The sequence below is a fragment of the Sinohyriopsis cumingii genome, chromosome 3, assembly GCF_028554795.1.
Source record: "Sinohyriopsis cumingii isolate HCF-2022 chromosome 3, ASM2855479v2, whole genome shotgun sequence".
Lineage (NCBI taxonomy): Eukaryota > Metazoa > Mollusca > Bivalvia > Unionida > Unionidae > Sinohyriopsis > Sinohyriopsis cumingii.
The window spans coordinates 8,189,626-8,211,010 of record NC_142963.1 but is presented as its reverse complement, the minus strand read 5'-3'; the positions used below and the strand labels follow the sequence as shown (position 1 = coordinate 8,211,010).

General features: G+C 36.3%; 1 protein-coding gene across 3 annotated transcripts in view; it reads left to right on the top strand.

The window, feature by feature from the left end:
• LOC149802438 (uncharacterized) overlaps positions 1–21,385 on the top strand; it is a 75,241-nt gene that overhangs the window by 33,656 nt on the left and 20,200 nt on the right. Inside the window, exons 11-12 of one of the 3 annotated variants that reach the window (XM_089951660.1) lie at positions 10,085–11,683; positions 17,455–19,989. In XM_089951660.1, coding sequence (XP_089807786.1) covers positions 10,085–11,672 — 1,588 coding nt within the window. In that variant the 3' untranslated portion in view covers positions 11,673–11,683; positions 17,455–19,989. Of the gene's footprint in view, positions 1–10,084; positions 11,684–17,454; positions 19,990–21,385 lie in introns of those variants that run through there. The other 2 variants (XM_089951661.1, XM_089951659.1) reach the window with 2 other exon arrangements.

Below are 21,385 nucleotides of genomic sequence, written 5' to 3'. Positions count from 1 at the left end.
AGTCAGAAAGATAGCCTGTTTATTCAGTATTAGCCCACACCAGTCAGAAAGATAGCCTGTTTATTCAGTATTAGCCCATGCCAGTCAGGAAGATAACCTGCTTGTTCAGTATTAACCCACATAGGTCAGGAAAATAGCCTGTTTATTCAGTATTAACCCACACCAGTCAGAAAGATAGCCTGCTTATTCAGTATTAACCCATACCAGTTAGGAAGATAGCCTGCTTATTCAGTATTAATCCATACCAGTCAGGAAGGTAGCCTACTTATTCAGTATTAACCCATATCAGTCAGGAAGATAGCCTACTTATTCAGTATTAATCCATACCAGTCAGGAAGATAACCTGCTTGTTCAGTATTAACCCACATAGGTCAGGAAAATATCCTGTTTATTCAGTATTAGCCCACACCAGTCAGAAAGATACCCTGCTTATTCAGTATTAACCCATACCAGTTAGGATGATAGCCTGCTTATTCAGTATTAATCCATACCAGTCATGAAGGTAGCCTTCTTATTCAGTATTAATCCATACCAGTCAGGAAGATAGCCTGCTTATTCAGTATTAATCCATACCAGTCGGGAAGATAACCTGCTTATTCAGTATTAATCCATACCAGTCAGGAAGATAGCCTGCTTATTCAGTATTAATCCATACCAGTCAGGAAGATAGCCTGCTTATTCAGTATTAATCCTTACCAGTCAGGAAGATAGCCTGCTTAGTATAACCCACATAGGTCAGGAAAATAGCCTGTTTATTCAGTATTAGCGCACACCAGTCAGAAAGATAGCCTGTTTATTCAGTATTAGCCCACACCAGTCAGAAAGATAGCCTGTTTATTCAGTATTAGCCAACACCAGTCAGAAAGATAGCCTGTTTATTCAGTATTAGCCAATACCAGTCAGGAAGATAGCCTGCTTATTCAGTATTAATCCATGCCAGTCAGGAAGATAGCCTACTTGTTCAGTATTAATCCATACCAGTCAGGAAGATAACCTGCTTTTTCAGTATTAGCCAACACCAGTCAGGAAGATAGCCTGCTTATTCAGCCCATACTGGGTTATTCGTTTACATTATAATAGATGTACTAATTCAATAATTAACCTAAAAATTTCATTAAAACAAAATACCAATTATGTCTTGAAATTCTCAATTCTCAGTGTCAGACTTTGGATTTCTTAATCTCCTGAGTATGATTGCATCCTAGATTTTATAATTTGTCCTGTGATAAACATCATATTTACTAGAATGCCATGGATAACTAATGATTATTTTGTTGTACCCTCAAACCTTTGGTATTTCTTTTCGCTAAACAGCATTGATATTGAGCAGACATTTGAGTATTATTAAGAGCAAACAAAATGAAAATTTACATTGTGCTATGAATTGGATGTATGACAATAAATTTGGCTTAAATGTATAGAAAATCCAGTTAATACTTGACTACTTAGCACAGTAGACATAAAAATGTAGAGAATTGTACATAGACATATATGTACAATTTTTTTTTAATTATGCCAAAGTTTAAGGCTTCTTCTTCAAATACATTAGCTGATCATAATAACATAGGAAAACTATTACTAATTCACAATCCAGCACTCCCAGGCTAAAACTTTCCAGCAAAAAAAGCTAAAAGTTGTCTGCCTCCTAGGTAATAGAGCAATCTCACCTTGATACAGGGAATTCTGCCAAATCCTATGAATGCTCCACTTAACTTCTCATGCAAAGTAGCAAGTTCACTACAGACAGTGAGGCCTTGCAGTCCATATAATAGTAAGTAGTTTGGAAGTTTCTGACCTTAAAGCAAGTTGGAGTGGTCTTTTTGAAGGATGTATATTCCATCTATAAATTTCCCATGTCTTTCTTTCTTTGATGACAAAGTTTCTGGCTTTCCAGTGTCATCACTTTACCATCCTCACACACTTAGGCGCCCTGGGTACATGCCTGCACAGGTCACTAGTGCATCCTCTCACGTTGCTATAGCTGTATTGAAAGATGTGCAGATCTGGTATGTGATATGGAAAACTCATAAAATATTGCTGTATAATTTCTGCTGTGGTTGGATGCATACAGGTTTTCTGTTTTAATGCAGTCTTAGAATCCTTTTTGTAGTTATATATTTGATGCTTTACTGACTATACCTGTTTAGGCTGTCATTTTGCCTTTCCTACAGGTAACATTGTATTACTGAATATACCTGTGTAGGCTGTCATTTTGCCTTTCCTACAGGTAACATTGTATTATTGACTATACCTGTATAGGCTGTCATTTTGCCTTTCATACAGGTAACATTGTATTACTGACTGTACCTTTGTAGACTGTCATTTTGCCTTTCCTACAGGTAACATTGTATTACTGACTATACCTGTGTAGGTAACCACTTTAGCATCATAAATATTGATAGTGATGCTCCAATACTCTACATATGTTGGTGGCAATGTGTGCCCTTTTACAGGTAATTGTTACAGTGTGTAGCTTTGCACATTCACTGTGTTTATAGCAGGACATATCCCACACTATACCTGTATATATTGTTGCTCAATTTTGTCTTATAGATTGAGACCCTGGGCAAAACTAAATGTAAGCTTTATAAGCATCAGCAACACCAGACTCTCGACCGCACCACTTAAGTAACTTTCACCAGTTGCTTATCTATGAATACATATGAGGCTTGCATATTATGATTAGAAAGTCAGTTTTTATTACTGGGGGTACTGTTGGGGGCAAAGGTGTCATCAGTTTTTAATGCTGACATATGGTAGGGAATGATTGGCTTCTCCATGGGATATCCCCTAACCCATCTCATTATGAATGATGTCATGCAAGATTAAATGCCATGGTCCATCAAAACTGGACTCTGCCTGTTATCTCAGATCTCAATATGTCACTACTACAGTCCATTTTACCATTTAAGCTAAAAGACGGGAGGTCTTTCTTTGAGCCGTATTGACCGGTACTGTTGAACTTGTATCTCCTAACCTGTCTCAATACAAATAAAGTCATGAAAGACAAAGTGGCACTGTTTCATCAAAACTGAACTCAGCCATATGTCTCAGATCGCAACAGGTCACTACCACAGTTGATCTTACCATATACGATATGACTGAAAAATTGTTAAAGCTACGTTAAAAATCAAAATCACATCACATCGCTGATCTTACCATTTAAACCAAAAGACAGAAGGTTTATGTGCAGTTTGCCTACTTCATTCCACAAGGCACTTTGATGGGTCAAGTTACTCAATGCACCCAGTACCAGTTTGCTGCCTTGTAAGCACATGATATGGAGTCACTGCATTCTCATGTTTTTGTCACTTAAAGGCATAACTTGCTCAGTTATAAAATCCCAATCAGGGATGTTCTGCAAGCATTGGCTACTCCCAGTAATCCCCAAATAGAGATAAAGTCTGAAAATTAATAATTTAAATCAATAAATCTTTTCAAATATTTACTGAAACACAACTAAAATTTAATCTCTTAACAACTGATGTTAAGATCGTACTGAATAATTCTAAAGTGAACAACATTTATATAAAAAAGCAAAGGCACAAAAACAGAACCAACCTGAATGAGGGTCATTTCCCCATCAAATTTGTAAACAACTTGCTTCTAGAACATACTTAGTTTCTAAACAAAGTTTGACCTTAAACTCAAGATCAGTTAACATGTTTACCTCCAATTAATAATGATCATAAAACATCATCTGAAGTCATGGATATTAAATCTGTAATATATTGTTTACCAAAAAAAAAATCAAAAACCTCTGAGTAGTCAGGTAGGCCTTTACCCTCAATTACTGACCAAGGTCGACCACACAATACATAACAGTAATCACCTCAAACACCATCTAGCATGGTACAGTAGGGACCAGTTTTGTTGGTTACATATCCTCTAATCTGCTACCAGCATAATGAAGTGGACAAAGTTGTAAGGATACAGTGGCCCATTTCCATCTGAATCTTAACACATGGCCTAAGTAATGAAGCAAATCCTGCCTATTATGTTGAATTATGGGCCAGCTTAATCAGCATGCCATCCGACATCAGTGCACTGCTACTCTTAAGGCACAGTTCACCCATAGTGCAAGAATGTACCCAGCTCATTCAATGCCCAGTTTTGGTACAGTATCTACTTAATATGGATGCTTATCAGGGGAAACAGATACATTACAAGTTAAAAGCCAGGGTTCTTGAGAATCAAGGTAGATAAAAGTACAGAGAAAACGGGATCATTCCACTTCAATTTTTATCTGTGCCATCTTATATATATATCTTTCACGACCAAACAAAGTATATTGCGCTTCTTAACCTGATTACCGATCAAGGTACACTCATCATGAAAATTGCTACATGGATGTATCTTAACATGATTACCAATCAAGGTACACTCTTTATGAAAATTGCTGTGTAGTTGCACCTTGACATGATTACCAATCAAGGTACACTATTCAAGAAAATTACTGTGTGGATGCATCGTAACACGATTACCAATCAAGGTACACTCTTTATGAAAATTGTTATGTGGATGCATCTTAACATGATTACCAATTAAAATACACTCTTCATGAAAATTACTGTGTGGATGCATCTTAATACAATTACCAATCAAGGTACACTCTTCATGAAAATTTCTGTGTGGATGCATCTTAACATGATTACCAATCAATGTACACTCTTCATGAAAATTACTTTGTAGCTGCAGTCTAAGGTGATTACCAATCACGGTACACTCTTCATGAAAATTACTGTGTGGATGCATCTTAACATTATTACCAATCAAGGTACACTCTTCATGAAAATTACTGTGTGAATGCATTATAACAGGATTACCGATCAAGGTACACTCATCATGAAAATTGCTACATGGATGCATCTTAACATGATTACCGATCAAGGTACACTCTTTATGAAAATTGCTGTGTAGCTGCACCTTAACATGATTACCGATCAAGGTACTCTCTTTATGAAAATTATGTGGATGCATCTTAACATGATTACCAACCAAGGTACACTCTTCATCAAAATTTCTGTGTGGATGCATCTTAACATGATTACCGATCAAGGTACTCTCTTCATGAAAATTTCTGTGTGGATGCATCTTAACACGATTACCAATCAAGGTACACTCTTCATGAAAATTTCTGTGTGGATACATCTTAACATGATTATCATCCAAGGTACACTCTTCATGAAAATTGCTGTGTGGATGCATCTTAACATGATTACCAACCAAGGTACTCTCTTCATGAAAATTTCTGTGTGGATGCATCTTAACATTATTACCAATCAAGGTACACTCTTCATGAAAATGACTGTGTCGATGCATCTTGACACGATTACCAATCAAGGTACACTCTTCATGAAAATTACTGTGTGGATGCATCTTAACATGAGTACCAGTCAAAGTACACTTTTGAGGAGGTATGCATGAGTCTAGTATGTATGCCAGGTGTGCAGTCCTCACAATATCACGTCAGTTCTCTGATTTGTCTTATGTTTGGTTCATACTTCAAGTTTGAAGATGACCATGAGATCACTAACTGGTTTGGTTTCTATGAATACATGAGTGGCTGATCTGGCCATTTTATGATTAGAATTGTCTTGTTGACTTTACAATAGATGCCACACCGGATTGCTTGATCAATAGAGGAAATGTTGCAGTTCTGAAATTTATATCACTAATGCTTCAGCTCTGCCTATGCAATTTTCCTCCATTCAAAATCAGTAGCTCCAGTATCGATGAAACTACGGCATGTGGAATGATCCTGTGTGAGGTCTTCCCAAGACTAAAGTTAAGTGCTTCCAGGAGAGATTTGAGGGAATCCATGAAGTATTTGTACTGGCCACCCTGAGCTCGCTTTCCCTCCAGTTCACCGTAGAAGATATTCTTTGATTGTCATTTAACATCATGGTGACATGGCCTGCGATCTCAACTGCGATTTTATCAGCAGAGTATGGATGTATGGAATGCCTCATTGTCTGGGATCATGATCTGCCATCTTATCCTCAACAGTTTCCTCAGGCAGCTCATGTGAAAATGGTTCAGCTTCTTAGCATCTGTTGACTGTCCAAGTTTTGCAAGCATACAGCAGGGTCATCAACCCAGTGGCTTTGGAGACTTTACGTTTTGTTTCTTGACTGTTATCTCTGCAGTCCCATACATTTGCACATAGCCTGCCAAGGTCACACTTGCTTTAGCAATTCCAGCATTGGTGTCATCATCGATGTGGTTTGCATGTGATTGTGCTGCTGTGATATCTGAACTAGTCCAATACCACAAGAGTTTGGCCATTTACATGGTAGACTCGATGTATGGCTTTCCTGATGCAGGTTGGTGCATCACCTGTCTTCTTGATACTGATTTTGAGACTGAAATTGTCACAAGATGAAAAGAAATGGTCATCAGACTTAGATTTTGCATTCAGGGAACCATTGGAGATCATGAACAGTCACTTATTTTGACTTTTCCAAGGATGATGAATTTGTCTGCCTGTCTGAGTCCAGTGGCACGACAATATCCAGACATCTAGAGACAACCTGGATTTACTGGATGGTTATCAGCATATACTGCACCTGAACTGATGCCATGCACTGTCCACACAAACCTTGTCATCTGTCTTCATATCTGCTTGGCCACCTGAACTGTTGCCGTGCACTGTCCACACAGATCGTGCCATTTTCCTTCATATCTGCTTGGCCACTGAACTGTTGCCATGCACTGTCCACACAGACCTTGCCATCTGCCTTCATATCTGCTTGGCCACCTGAACTGATGCCATGCACTGTCCACACAGACCTTTGCCATCTGTCTTCATATCTGCTTGGCCACCTGAACTGATGCCTTGCACTGTCCACACAGACCTTGCCATCTGTCTTCATATCTGCTTGGCCACCTGAACTGTTGCCATGCACTGTCCACACAGACCTTGCCATCTGTCTTCATATCTGCTTGGCCACCTGAACTGATGCCATGCACTGTCCACACAGACCTTGCCATGTGTCTTCATATCTGCTTGGCCACCTGATCACCAGAAGGGAATTTCAGGAGGAAGCCAGGTGTAGCTGTCCACTCAGAATCAGCAGGCAGTGCCTGACCTGTAACTCCACTGTACAAACAACAGGTCAGTGTGAGCAAGCAATCTGAATATTTGTTTACTGTACAACAAAGTGCATCATTAGTAAACAGTATATCAGTACACCCCTACATAGTACTCCCCTTAAAGTACTTCCCATGTACCACAACACGCTTATTCAGTCTGATTACCTAAAGTGTACATGCCAGTTTATGTTCACTTTTTGGTATGTTGTTCATATACTGGAAAATTGCACTTTGAATTGCATGGCAGCTTTCAAATCGACTTCATCTCAGCAAAACTCTGATAATGGAATTCAGCCAGTTGTTGTTGTTGCTGTTGTAGGGTTTAATGCCATTTATCAGCACAAGATAGGCTATACATGGTGGCCAGTATAAATGGTGGAGAAAGAACCTGGGAAAACCCCGAAAAGAACCACCAGCCCACGACAAGCTACTGGCATGCTTTCTCACATACCCATATTGGCCAAACCCGAGACTTGAATCCTCACAGACAGAGGTGTGAGGGCAGTGATCCGTAACAGTGAGCACTTTAGACCACTCAGCCACTCAGGGCCCCTGGAATTCAGCCAGAAATCCCTTGATGCTAAATAATGGCTATATGGAAGTTGTGACAGAGTTTGGATGCTGTGCTCCTTCAGAAAGTCTGTTATAATAGCAAATTTATGTCACAAAGTAGATGGGTTCCTTGTGTACTAGTGTGCAGATGGGTGGCTCAGTAATGTTCCACAACTTTTGGCAACTCTTTGGTGCATTACTAGCAGAGTTGGTGACTGGTACTTGGATAACCAAGCCTTTTGCATCGCAAAATAATAAAACTCAGACTGTATCAAGAGATTTTTGGTCACTGTTCATTTTTTCCAATCCAAACTTTATTATTTTTTCTTGAATCAGATTCAGATCCCTCTGGTCGCTCTTCCTATTGGGCAAGTAGCTGTTTTGCAATATCAACCCAAGTCATATTTGTATCAGCTTGTCAGAAAATGTAATATGTCATACACAAGCCTTTCTGAGATTCAAGTGATTCTTCAGTATATTAAAAACAAATTAATACTCATGATGATTGAAATGTTTTCCAGTATGTATTTCATTGAAAGACTTCTTAAGCATGTTCAGTGATCTCCCCTTCATAATATCTGGCTCAAAACCAAATGCTAAGACAAAGAAGCTTGTACTGCACCAACATATATTTTATGAGACATAAGAAATAGTTTGGATACCAAGTTTGGTAGGTCAGACTTCCTCAATAATATCAGTGATGGTTTCAGTACTCTGCAATGTGGGGCCCTAAAGCGCTCTCCGTTACGGATCACTGCCATCTCGCCACTGTCTGCATGGGTTCGAATCTAGGATTCGGCCAATGTGGGTATGTGAGAAAGCTTCCAGTAGCTTCTTGTGGGTCGGTGGTTCTTCCCGGGGTCATCCAGGGTTCTTCCTCCACCATTAATACCGGCCGCCATGCTTAGCCTATCGTGTGCTGAAAAATGGCGTTAAACCCAACAACAACAACTCTGCAATGTACATGTGCTCTCCACCATGTGTGGCTGATCATGTGCTAAAAATGGAGTTAAACCCCCAAATGCACAAAACTTAGCATTTGAAAAGAAAAGATTGATTTATTTTGCATTCCAGGAATATATTTTCCACTGGCTAGGTGCCAGTGCATTTAATCCACTGTTGTTTGCATATTCATTATGGCACATTTTTTAAATGTAAATTATGCAGTGTGGACAAGTTTTAGATGTTCTGTGCATGTTTGCATTGATAGTTCTCAAGCACAATTAGAACAATGATTTAAAAGAGCCATATAATCAAGTGTACCCAGAATTAATCTTTGTCACCAAAGCCATGACGTTGATATCTCACTTGCATGGGAAGCATCTTAATGATTAGGATGCCATCTGGTGTAAATGGAGTCTTAGTCAAGCTTTCAAAAGACCTGGTCCGGTCCAAACCAGAGAGTTGTTATAGGTTCAATGCCATTTTCTAGAACACAAGGCATGGTTGCAGTATATTTGGTATAGAAAGAGCCTGGGAGAACCGCAGGAAGAATCACTGACCCACTGGAAGCTACTGGCAAGATTTCTCACATACCCACATTGACTAAATCCAGGACTAAATCTACATGGACAGAGGTGAAATGTCAGTAATTTTTAAAGGCAAGCACCTTAGACCACTTGGCTACCTGGGCTTTTAGACCACTCGGCTACCTGGGATCTTAGACCACTTGGCTACCTGGGATCTTAGACCACTTGGCTACCTGGGGTCCCAAACCAGAGAGTAAAATACCCAATTCATTGAAGTCAGATCTTGAGTTCTTTACAGCAGAGGTACAGCATTGCACAATGGCATTTGTTGTTGTTTTTTAAATCCATGTTAAATGTTGTATAACATAGTTAAACATTCTTGTTTAAGGGAAAACATTTTTTTAGGAAAATCTAAGACCAAGTGCTATCCAATAAAATCTAAGACCAAGTGCTATCCAGTAAAATCTAAGACCAAGTGCTATCCAATAAAATCTAAGACCAAGTGCTATCCAAAAGAATCTAAGACCAAGTGCTATCCAGTAAAATCTAAGACCACGTGCTATCCAGTAAAATCTAGACAAATTCATATTACCTCCCTCTTATTCTTTCACTCAGTACCAATTTTTAACCTTGGTACATTGATTGCAATTTTTGTGTTATAGTTTTTACTATTGAAGGAATAAATAGATCATTGTGACCATACATTTTCAAGCTGTAGAAGCAATATTATACTTCTATCCATCATTTTCAATTGGACTTTAATATTTGCTGAATAAAAGATTTTTTACATGTTACTCAAAGTATCTTGGAATCAAATTATTTTATTCACATGCCATGGTACTTTTGGTTTTTGTTTTGTGCTTTAACTTTCTCTGATGAACTTAATCTGTTGTAAGTTAAAAATATGCTTTACTTTCTTGAATAGTTTGTGTAATGGATAAACATGAGATTCAAAATTGCTGTTGTAGGTATGAGCTTATGGAAATGTGCTGGCAGCAAGCAGACCAAAGACCAACAGCAGATGATATTGTGTCATTCCTGAAACAGATCCTGAAGGACAGTGAAAAAATTACAAAAATGACTGAATTTGAAAAGAAATGGAATCATCTGCCCCCCAATCAACCAAATGATGATGATCAATCCGATTTTCCCAATAGTCCATCCCAAGGATTTGAATTAGATTTTATATCAAGGGAAAGTATTCCAAAAGAAAACAGTCATGTGACTGAGGTCATAGTTCACAGGACAGCTTCAGACTCCAGCCTAGAGATGTCTAAACTAGGGACAGATACAGATAATGTTCCTGAGGTCTCTTTTGCAGGATCAAAAATTAACAGGGATAAAAGGAAAGATTCTTTGGAAAATAAGGCAATGGACTTTTCAGCTGATGGTTTTCAGAATGATTCAGTTCTCGCTTATGGAGGTAGCCCAGCTAACATGGAGGATTTCGCAAATATAGAACGTTACAAGGAATTATTTTCCCCTGATGTCAATATAAATATTTTACCTTCAGGTATTTCACCTGTTCCGATAGTAATGAGCACACCTTCAAAGGAGAAAGATGTTTCATCATCAAGCAAGGAAAAATCCTCCACATATTTGACTGCTTCAAGTAATCTGCAGAGTTCACATTATTTAACCGCTTATGATACCAAAACACAAGGCTCTGAAAACTTGACCTTGAGTGAAAACAACACCAGTTTGAAACCTTTCAAATCACATAGAGAAACTTCAGACAGCTATCAAAATGGAGATGAAGGTTACAGGACTGAGTCAAATAACAACAGTGACAAGGAAGATAATGAAACCCCACGAAAGCAGCCAAATCGTACTTTAATCGTTAGAAATGACTCTGATGATGGAGATTATGAAATGGCAAAAGAGATCTATATATCCAAAGGGACCACTTTACTAGGTACCTCACACCGCACTCATCGATCTTTATCAACAATTCCAGAGGATGGAATTCCCTCAGACAGTACATCACAGAGTGGACTCAATGTTGAAGATCCATTTGATTTTTCAGCCATTCCAGGTTTTGGAACCCCAAGTTTTGAGTGGGATGACTACATTGGTGAAGAACTTATTGGTAGAGTAAAATATTCTGATGAGTCACCTCGGCAGGTTGAAGAATTCAACGAATGGACATTTGATAATGAATCTAATCACAGCAGTGAAAGTGCTAGTCAGAAACAAGATGACAGTAGCAGCACAACATCAGATAATCATCCAGGCAGTGTTAGTGATGTAAGTGCTCCACAATCGGAATCTGAGGTAACAAAATCTGCGAAGGAGCTTGATACACGTGCTTACGTTGCAAGTCTTCTTTCTAAAAGAACTAATAATAATAATAATATATCTAGATCATATACTAATTCATCCAAATTTGACTCAAGTTTTTTCTATTCATTTTCAAACAATTACGACATGGATTCTACTGAGCCAGTTTCACAGTCTGATTTGAAATCCATTCAGAGCACACAGAGTGATGATGAAACTGATTCTGCAGTAAATGATCCTTTTGGAATGGAGTTGGAGGAAGATGACATAATTTAGCTGCATATTAGGTAAGAAAATTATTCACTTTAACAACCTTGATACATTGCTTCAAATGTTGACGCTGTATGTAACACTGATCTGATCGCTTATACACAGATGTAAATATTTGGCAACAAAATATTAAATGGCCCAGAAACAGGTTACTTTGCTTGGCACACAGCTTGGCACACACTCTAACTTAGCTTTATGCACCATTCAGAGTTGGGTGTTTATATTCCACCCAGCTCAATCTACAGAGTGCACAAATGGCTCATGTCATTGGGACTCAAGATTTTCTGCTTATTTTTCTTTTCTTTGTAAATAGAATCCTGAGTTTGATAAATTCTTGGATTCATCCAAGTTATTAAACAAAGTGCCATTAGATGTTTACAGCACTGTTTTAGTCCTGTTTTTACCGCCAATGAGGGACAAGTAGTTGATGCAGTATTCTTGGTGTTAGTAACTTAAAGGAGACTAGAAATCAAAATTTTCCTTCTACGTATGTAATTCTCTACAGATTTTAATTCGACTGACATGTTTATAAATTAAATATCGTAAGCGGGTAGTGATTTTATTGCATGGAAGATACCACGATTCCGTAAATTGCCGAGTTTTTCCGAGTTTTAATGAGACGACAGATCACGTGGTACCGTGACGCAATACTAGCCAGTCCTCGAATACAAACATAAACATTGGCGAGCGAGGCAGACGGAAGGAGACCACATTTGGGTTGCACATTCAAAACTTGAATCTGCAGTCTGATATAATAGTTTATGTACTGTACTGGTCAGTGTTAAAAGAATTTTTTTAGGCACAGGCCCCGGGCAGGTGACTTAAATAAACTCAAGCCCTGACTGAAATTCCACAAGCCCGGACAGTTCATACCTGTCAACTCTCAAGCCGGGAGAAAAACCTCCTGATTTTGGGGGTATTTCCTGATCTACATCTCGATCTCGTAATATCTCTAAATTTTTCGCAGCGAAGTCCCGATAATTACATTATGTCTGTCAATTTTCATTTGTCAGAAGAAGAAAAAACCAACCCCAAACCGTTTATAAATAGATATAACGTATGCAATTGTTAAAACTACGTTAAAAATTCAAATCACACGCACACACGTCTAAATCCGGCACTGGACAAAATAATTAATATCACACAACATTTTTTTTCTTTTTTTTTCTTCTTCAGTAAATAGAACGTGAAAATTAAACATTATTCAAGTAAATTTCAGATGTTTTTAAACAACTACAACAGTACTATAGTATAACAAAATAAAAAGAATACAATTGTCACCAATTAGCTTAAATGAATGATCACTGTGAAATTTTCTCTGCAAACAAAAATCGCATCTCCATTTCCGCCAAAGAAACTCGGCCAGTTAACACCTGACATTCCTCGACCGTATATGTAAAGTTTAATTACCATAATTAAATTAAAAGGAATAAAACAAAATATACCATGCAGTATATGTGGCCCTAAAGAACTAATTCTGAATAAATATTTTGTTCAGCAAACAGTGTTACATGCATTAAGACTTAAACCTGAAGTCCATGGCATCGTAAGTAACAACAAAATAGGCATCGTTTATTTTGGCAATCAATTGCTGGAGCTTACACACACACACACACACACACACACACACACTGTCGAACAGGGTTTCTTTGAAGTATGTCCGAAGGGCAGTCCTTTTCACAAGATCAATGCAAGGATGGAATATGTTCATCAGTCACATCGGCTTTATTGTGATGTGATGTGATTTTGATTTTTAACGTAGCTTTAACAATTTTTCAGTCATATCGCTACGATGTCTGCAATGTGGCAGTTTATAGTGATGTCTAGCACTGGGGCATCATGCCGCAGACATGTAGCATGATGTCCCACCCAGTCACATTATCCTGACACCAGGCCGACCAGTCCTAACACTAACCTCTTAATGCTGAACGCCAAGCGAGGCAGCTGTTAGTACCATTTTAAAAGTCTTTTGTATGATTCGGCCGGGGATCGAACCCACGACCTCCCGCATCCGAGGCGGACGCTCTAACCACTAGGCCACCGGAACGGTCACATCGGCTTTATTGTTTGCGTACTTAAATCAAAGCTTTAGCTATTTTGCAATTTAGCCAGAGCTGACCAGAATATGCAAAATGGGCTTGTCCTGGGGGAATAATAAGGCATATCACATGGAGAAAAGGTACGTCCCATGGGCGCTCGCACATTGGGGCAAGGGGTTGGGTCAATAGTCCCCCCCCCCGTTTCTATTGTCAGCCATTTAATGTGAAACTTTAACCTCTTTTCTTTTAATCGCTGTTATTTAAACTGCCCAAGGAATAATTTTATATCAGTTCCAATCATTACAGATTACCGTTTATACATACTACATGTATACAATGATATTTCTTTTAAATTTGTAATTTTTATAAGATTACTGAAAATTGTGTTTTCTCGAAACACGACAGGTTTAGAATATTATTTTTGGCAAAGCCTCCATTTGATTAAAATCAAATCTAAATTTCACCTTGGACAGTATTGATTTGATTTAGATTGTACCGTGTTAAGGCATGCATGTCAACATCTTGAAAATACATTTACTAATTTCACCAGCGCGATCAAAGTTTCCTCAGGCAAACAATTTTTGTTTCGACAAGCCTGACGGGCACCTCATTTTGAATACAGGATGGGCCGGAACTAAAACCAGAGGGACCCAGGGTGTTGGGCTATCCGATTTATTTTTAGCACTGCTGGTGTAGATAAAAGATCTGTGAATTGATTGTTGCATTTTGTGGTCACTTACTCGGCCTTCTGCCTATTTTCGTAACTCGCACGTTCAACACTTTTCCCAGGATTTAAAATATTCAACGTTATGTCTGGAACAGAGCCAACTTTTTGTCTAAGCCTAGCATTTGCGTATCCTTGAGCTGCCATTTTTTCAGAATCCCTGTCGTAACAGTTCTTTGAGAAATGTAACGAGCACATAGGGCTGTATGGTGTTGCTTTGAAATCGACTCGTCTGTAATAATGTATCCATTCTTTCAGTATGCCTTTATCTTTCGGAAAAGAAAAAAAAAGTGTTGTCCACTGGCTTTTCTTAATGTTTTATTACACCCGTAAGCAACGCAAAACGGTATTGTCTTTTACTCTGGCAACTCCCACTTGGGCTGCTGGAGTCGCTACTATGACGTCACATCCCGAAAGTAACCGAATAGGCGCGGAAATTTTGCATACGAGGTCACGGAAATTCAGCTCCTAGAAGATAGGCCAATATTTTAATATTGGCATTTCGGTCGCAGATGATACTTCAGAATAAGGTTTACTGCTATAGTACCTTTATTATTATCCAATATTTCCATTGGTTTCTGGTCTCCTTTAAGCATATTATCAGGACTGAAATTTACTTTAGGAGATTTGTTTCTATGTAAGTAAATAATAAGACATTCACTGCACAGTGACTAGTGAAATATGACATTCACCACACTGTGACTAGTAAAATATAAGACATTCACCACACTGTGGTTAGTGAAATATGACATTCACCACACTGTGGTTAGTGAAATATAAGACATTCACCACACTGTGGTTAGTGAAATATAAGACATTCACCACACTGTGGTTAGTGAAATATAAGACATTCACCACACTGTGGTTAGTGAAATATAAGACATTCACCACACTGTGGTTAGTGAAATATGACATTCACCACACTGTGGTTAGTGAAATATAAGACATTCACTACACTGTGGTTAGTGAAATATAAGACATTCACCACACTGTGGTTAGTGAAATATAAGACATTCACCACACTGTGAATAATGAAATATAAGACATTCACTACACTGTGATTAGTAATATATAAGACATTCACTACACTGTGATTAGTAAAATATAAGACATTCACCGCACTGTGAATTTTGAAATATAAGACATTCACTACACTGTGATTAGTAAAATATAAGACATTCACTACACTGTGATTAGTAAAATATAAGACATTCACCACACTGTGAATATTGAAATATAAGACATTCACTACACTGTGATTAGTAAAATATAAGACATTCACCGCACTGTGATTAGTAAAATATAAGACATTCACTGCACTGTGAATATTGAAATATAAGACATTCACTACACTGTGATTAGTAAAATATAAGACATTCACTACACTGTGATTAGTAAAATATAAGACATTCACCGCACTGTGATAAGTGAAATATAAGATATTAACTACACTGTGATTAGTATATGTAATATTTAGGAATTTCATAATATTTTTATTAGTATTAGATCACATAACATCACCAGTGAGTTACATATATTTTTTTAACTGTCCTGACACAATTGATATCACTTTTTATATGTGAATTACTATTCAGGTATAATTGGTATCACTTTTTGTATGTGAATTGTATAATTGATATCACTTTTTCTATGTAAATTACTATCCAGGTATAATTTATATCACTTTTTCTATGTGAATTACTATCCAGGTATAATTGATATTACTTTTTGTATGTGAATTACTATCCAGGTATAATTGATATAACTTCTTCCATGTGAATTACTATCCAGGTATAATTGATATCACTTTTTCTATGTGAATTACTATCCAGGTATAATTGATATTACTTTTTGTATGTGAATTACTATCCAGGTATAATTGATATAACTTTTTCCATGTGAATTACTATCCAGGTATAATTGATATAACTTTTTCTATGTGAATTACTATCCAGGTATAATTGATATAACTTTTTCCATGTGAATTACTATCCAGGTATAATTGATATAACTTTTTCCATGTGAATTACTATCCAGGTATAATTGATATCACTTTTTCCATGTGAATTACTTTCCAGGTGTAATTGATATCACTTTTTCTATGTAAATTACTATCCAGGTATAATTGATATCACTTTTTCCATGTGAATTACTATCCAGGTATAATTGATATAACTTTTTCTATGTAAATTACTATCCAGGTATAATTGAATCACTTTTTCCATGTGAATTACTATCCAGGCATAATTGATATCACTTTTTCCATGTGAATTACTATCAAGGTATAATTGATATCACTTTTTCCAAGTGAATTACTATCCAGGTATAATTGATATCACTTTTTCTATGTAAATTACTATCCAGGTATAATTGATATCACTTTTTCCATGTAAATTACTATCCAGGTATAATTGATATCACTTTTTCTATGTAAATTACTATCCAGGTATAATTGATATCACTTTTTCTATGTAAATTACTATCCAGGTATAATTGATATCACTTTTTCTATGTAAATTACTATCCAGGTATAATTGATATAACTTTTTCTATGTAAATTACTATCCAGGTATAATTGATATCACTTTTTCTATGTAAATTACTATCCAGGTATAATTGATCTTATGATTTAAAAATGTAAGACAAAGAATCAGTCCCTTTACTTGTATGTCTTAATATGTTTTATATGATATCTGTACACTGTAATGTATTGAATCATATTATTTCACCGCTGGTGTACTTTGTCATAACTGGGATAGCCATCACCTAATCTCAGGGTAAGTTTTTGCCTCTGGTTCCTTTATTTACATACATCTCAAATAAGACTGACTAAACTTACGTGGCAAATTAAAAGGTATCTGCATGTATGAATCGTATTACCAAAGACTGTCTGGTTTTTGCAGACATTTGTGCACAGTGACAGTTTTAACTAAAATAGTATACCAGCTGTGTTATTTGTGCTTCAGTATTTTGCTTTTTGTTTGCCTTTTATATTTTTTTATTTTTTCATTTTCTTTATTTTCAGTGACTCCAATCTTTGCTCGTTCAATCCATGTCGTAACTTTTGTTTGCCTGTGATCTTCTTGTGTATACTTACTTAGTTATCTCACTTTTGGATGTTCTTGTACACCTGAGACAAGATATGCTTTTCTTTCTTACTAGTAATTTTAATATGTGCAATGCATCTATTATGCACAATTCTTTGCCCTGTTTAAGACAGGTATGTATGTATTTAAAATGATATGGATGTTTTGTCCTTCCATCCATCTGTCCATATCCTTTTGTCATGTTCACTGCAGGGTGGAAATTATCTGTACTTTTAGTTTACATGTCCATATTTGACAATTGTCAAAAATCCCCTGGCACCCCTAAAAAGGGTTTTTGGCCAGTCAGTATACCGCACCTTAATTTCAAGTTGTCAAAAATCCCCTGGCATCCCTAAAAAGAGTTTTTGGCCAGTCAATATACCGCACCTTAATTTCAAGTTGTCACATTTTTTGGAATAAGTTTGAATTTTTTTTATGAGTGATCAGATCTGCAAGGTGTTTAATTATATGTAATAATTTCAGGTTACATTTCCACGGTCAGTGAGGGAGGGTGTGGTCTTAATTCATATGTTTTCAGAATAAGGCATTATGTGAAAACCATTAGGATTTGTATGATTTGGCATTCACAGAAATGTCTCCAGTTTTGCTTCAAGTAGAATGAAGTTGATCCATTTCTGTAAACGTTGCATCAAAGAACTTGGATGTGAACAAAAGGAGAAGAAAAATGTATAGTCTTGTGGCTATCTCATGTACAGAATCCAACATAAACTGTGGCCATTAAAAAAGGGGAATTAATCCAAATGTCAGACAAAATATTTTCAACTCATTATGGTTATCAAAATCAGTTTTCATATTCAAGGTAACATATAAATGCAGTAGTTAAATGAAATTCAGTACATTGAAAATCTGTATTCTGGTCCAACTAGGAAATCTGTCACATTGGAGGATGTACCTTACAGAAGTAAAGACTCTCATAGTTGAAATAGCATGTCATTTGCTCAGGTGTACACAGCTAGCTAACAGCCTTGTTTATTAGTGCAATGGGCATTGGCTATAATTAGACCCTTAGTCTATCTTTTCTTGTTTCTTACACAATTTAACAATTACAGTCTCCCTTGTTATAATGCTGTCCTAAGGAACCATAAAGTATATCACTTATAAGTCAAACGACCTTATAATGTACTATATTATTCATGTAATTCAACTACCACTTAATGAAATGAAGTCTCTGACTATACCCACCTTATTATAATAACTGTAGCTATGTTATAATGAAAGGCCTTATAGCGAGGGAGTTCTGTATTATACAGTGGAGCTTTTTTAGCTGATATATATTGGAATCAATTTATATATTATGAGTTCATTCTTAACAAGGAATTCTTTTTGTTTTCATTTTTTTTTAGCCATCTCTTGAGTCTTATTGTCAGACTTAGACTTATTATTATCTCTCATCATTTATAAGCCTGTAAGTTTCCATCATTGCAAGCCATGGGCAAATATTTACTATAGTGTCACCAGTGTCTGCCTGCAATTCCTTAGTTCTCAAGAATATGCATTCACAAAAACATGTCAACAACTAGCCAATGAAATGGGCTCTTATGCATCAGGGCATGTTATCCATCAGTAAGTGTTTGGAAGAGAAAATCCAATTGGCTTGTGCCGCATGAAAGATTATGTGATGGTCAACCTTTATTTCATGAAAATTGAGGAAATCCTACCCCAGGTAGCCAAGGGTGAAAAGAAAACATGAGAATTTTCACCAGTGGCTTGCAACAATGGTAACTTTTTCTTATATTGGCAAGTTGTATTCCATGAGAATTCAGCAAACTGAATAAACAGAATGTTACTATAATTTATATTATTTCCTTTTTTTGTGGACATGAAACAGTAGTCAGAATCTTTCCCAGCTTATCAGGTGACAGTCTTCCTGTATTCCTTATCAAGACCAATCAACACATTCCTCAAGTACATTTTTTATGGACTGTTCCCTTTCTGTTTTATTTGGTCTTTGTTTATTATGGACTGCTTCCTTTCTGTTGTATTTGGTCTTTGTTTTTTATGGAACTTCAGAGTCTTTTTACCTGTTATTATTGTAAAGGAATATATTTACTTTTATTTGGAAGGTTTACTTTCATGAAGTTGGAACAATTTTGAGTTTGTATTTTTCAAAGCTTGTTTGACATCATTACGTCTTATCTTGAAGGACTACATAGTTAAATGTTTTTTGAAGCGTTTATTTTCTAAAAGTTCATTCAGTTATTCCAATTAAATCCTTAGAACTTTACTTGTAATCATCACTGTATAGTCATAATTGTGCTAATGTGCTGTTAAACCCAGTACATACATCTCAAGGGATACGTCATGTAATTAGATATCACCAGAAAAAATATGATTGTCATTTAAGTGATTTTGACAAATATGCACTAAAATAAGCAGAATTTTATATATGCTTTGTAAATGTTTGTCAAAATCATGCATATTTTGTTTATTTCTAATGTATCTGACACAATTGAATAAACACCAAATTGAGAATAATGCATTGTTTTTTTCTTCGTCAGATTTTAAAGGGACTTTAATTCTGCTTAGGAGAATGTGTTCATAGGGGTAATTTCAACCAATAGTAGCATGAGTACTGATTTTTATGAAATATATTTGTTGACAAAAAAGTATGGTAATAACTTAATGGCTTTTCAGCAGAAGTATGCATTATAAATTTTCAGGATTATTGAGTAAAGGTCTTCATTGGTGCAATATGGAGGATGTTATTTTATATACACATTTTTGGGGTGTAGGTCTGTTGGTATATCCTTTTTTCAGTGTATGTATGTTGATTGAATAGCATAAATATAAGTTTCAGGTGTATATACACTGTACATGTGTTGCATGTTTGATCTTGGGAATATACTTCCTTTTAAGTTATAGTGACCTAGTTTTCTGAGACCTTTTGCCATTATAGTATGAAACTTTAATGAATTTGCATTTGGCTGAAAAGATCAATGAATAGATTTTAAAAATTACACAAAACCCAAACCATGGTCATTGTATTTAGAAATTGTTTGTATCCATAGTAACTCTAAATCTATTTGATTAGATCCATGTCAATTTTACTGTTTTGTCTTTATGACTGTTATTGTACACAAGACCCTTGTCTTTAACAAGAATTAAAAGATAACACCAAAGAACATTAGACTCAACATAACCCCATGCTGCCCATAAAGAGAATATAAATATGACACATGCCTTAACAAGTACCCAACTCTCCATTTAGACCAGTAGTCATTTATAATTGCCCGTGACTCAGTCTGATTATATCCTGTTGAAAGGAAATGACTCTGCTACGTAATGGAATATAATGATTTTCTCATAACCTAACCATCATGCATGCTTTGTGTATCATTACAACTGTCCTGGCTTAATCATTGACAAGTATGTATCTTGTGTGTGCTTTATCAGGCGTGACATATAGGGAGAGAAAGTATGATCCTCCAGAATGAAGAGTTTAAAAATGGGAGCCAACTCCTCTAGTATGTATGTAATGTTAATAACCTGTTATATGCCAAATTTGGATGTCAGTCGAAACATCTGATATGAAATGTGAACAAAACAGACATCAACAGGATAACACCTGAAACAAATTTGGCAAAAATTAACATAAATAATAATGAAATATAATTGGTTAACATAGGAAATGCATATATATATATATATATATATATACAGAGAAAGAGAGAGAGAGAGGCATTTACTTTGTTTCCTGATATCAAAGTAGTTTTCAGAACCTGACATTACCAACAGTAAAGTATTCTCTTCTATGAAAAACCAGAGAAATTTTTAATTGATAATAAGGCATGCAAATTGAGGACAATACTTGGTAATTTCTATTTCAAACTGAGGACAATAATTGGTAAT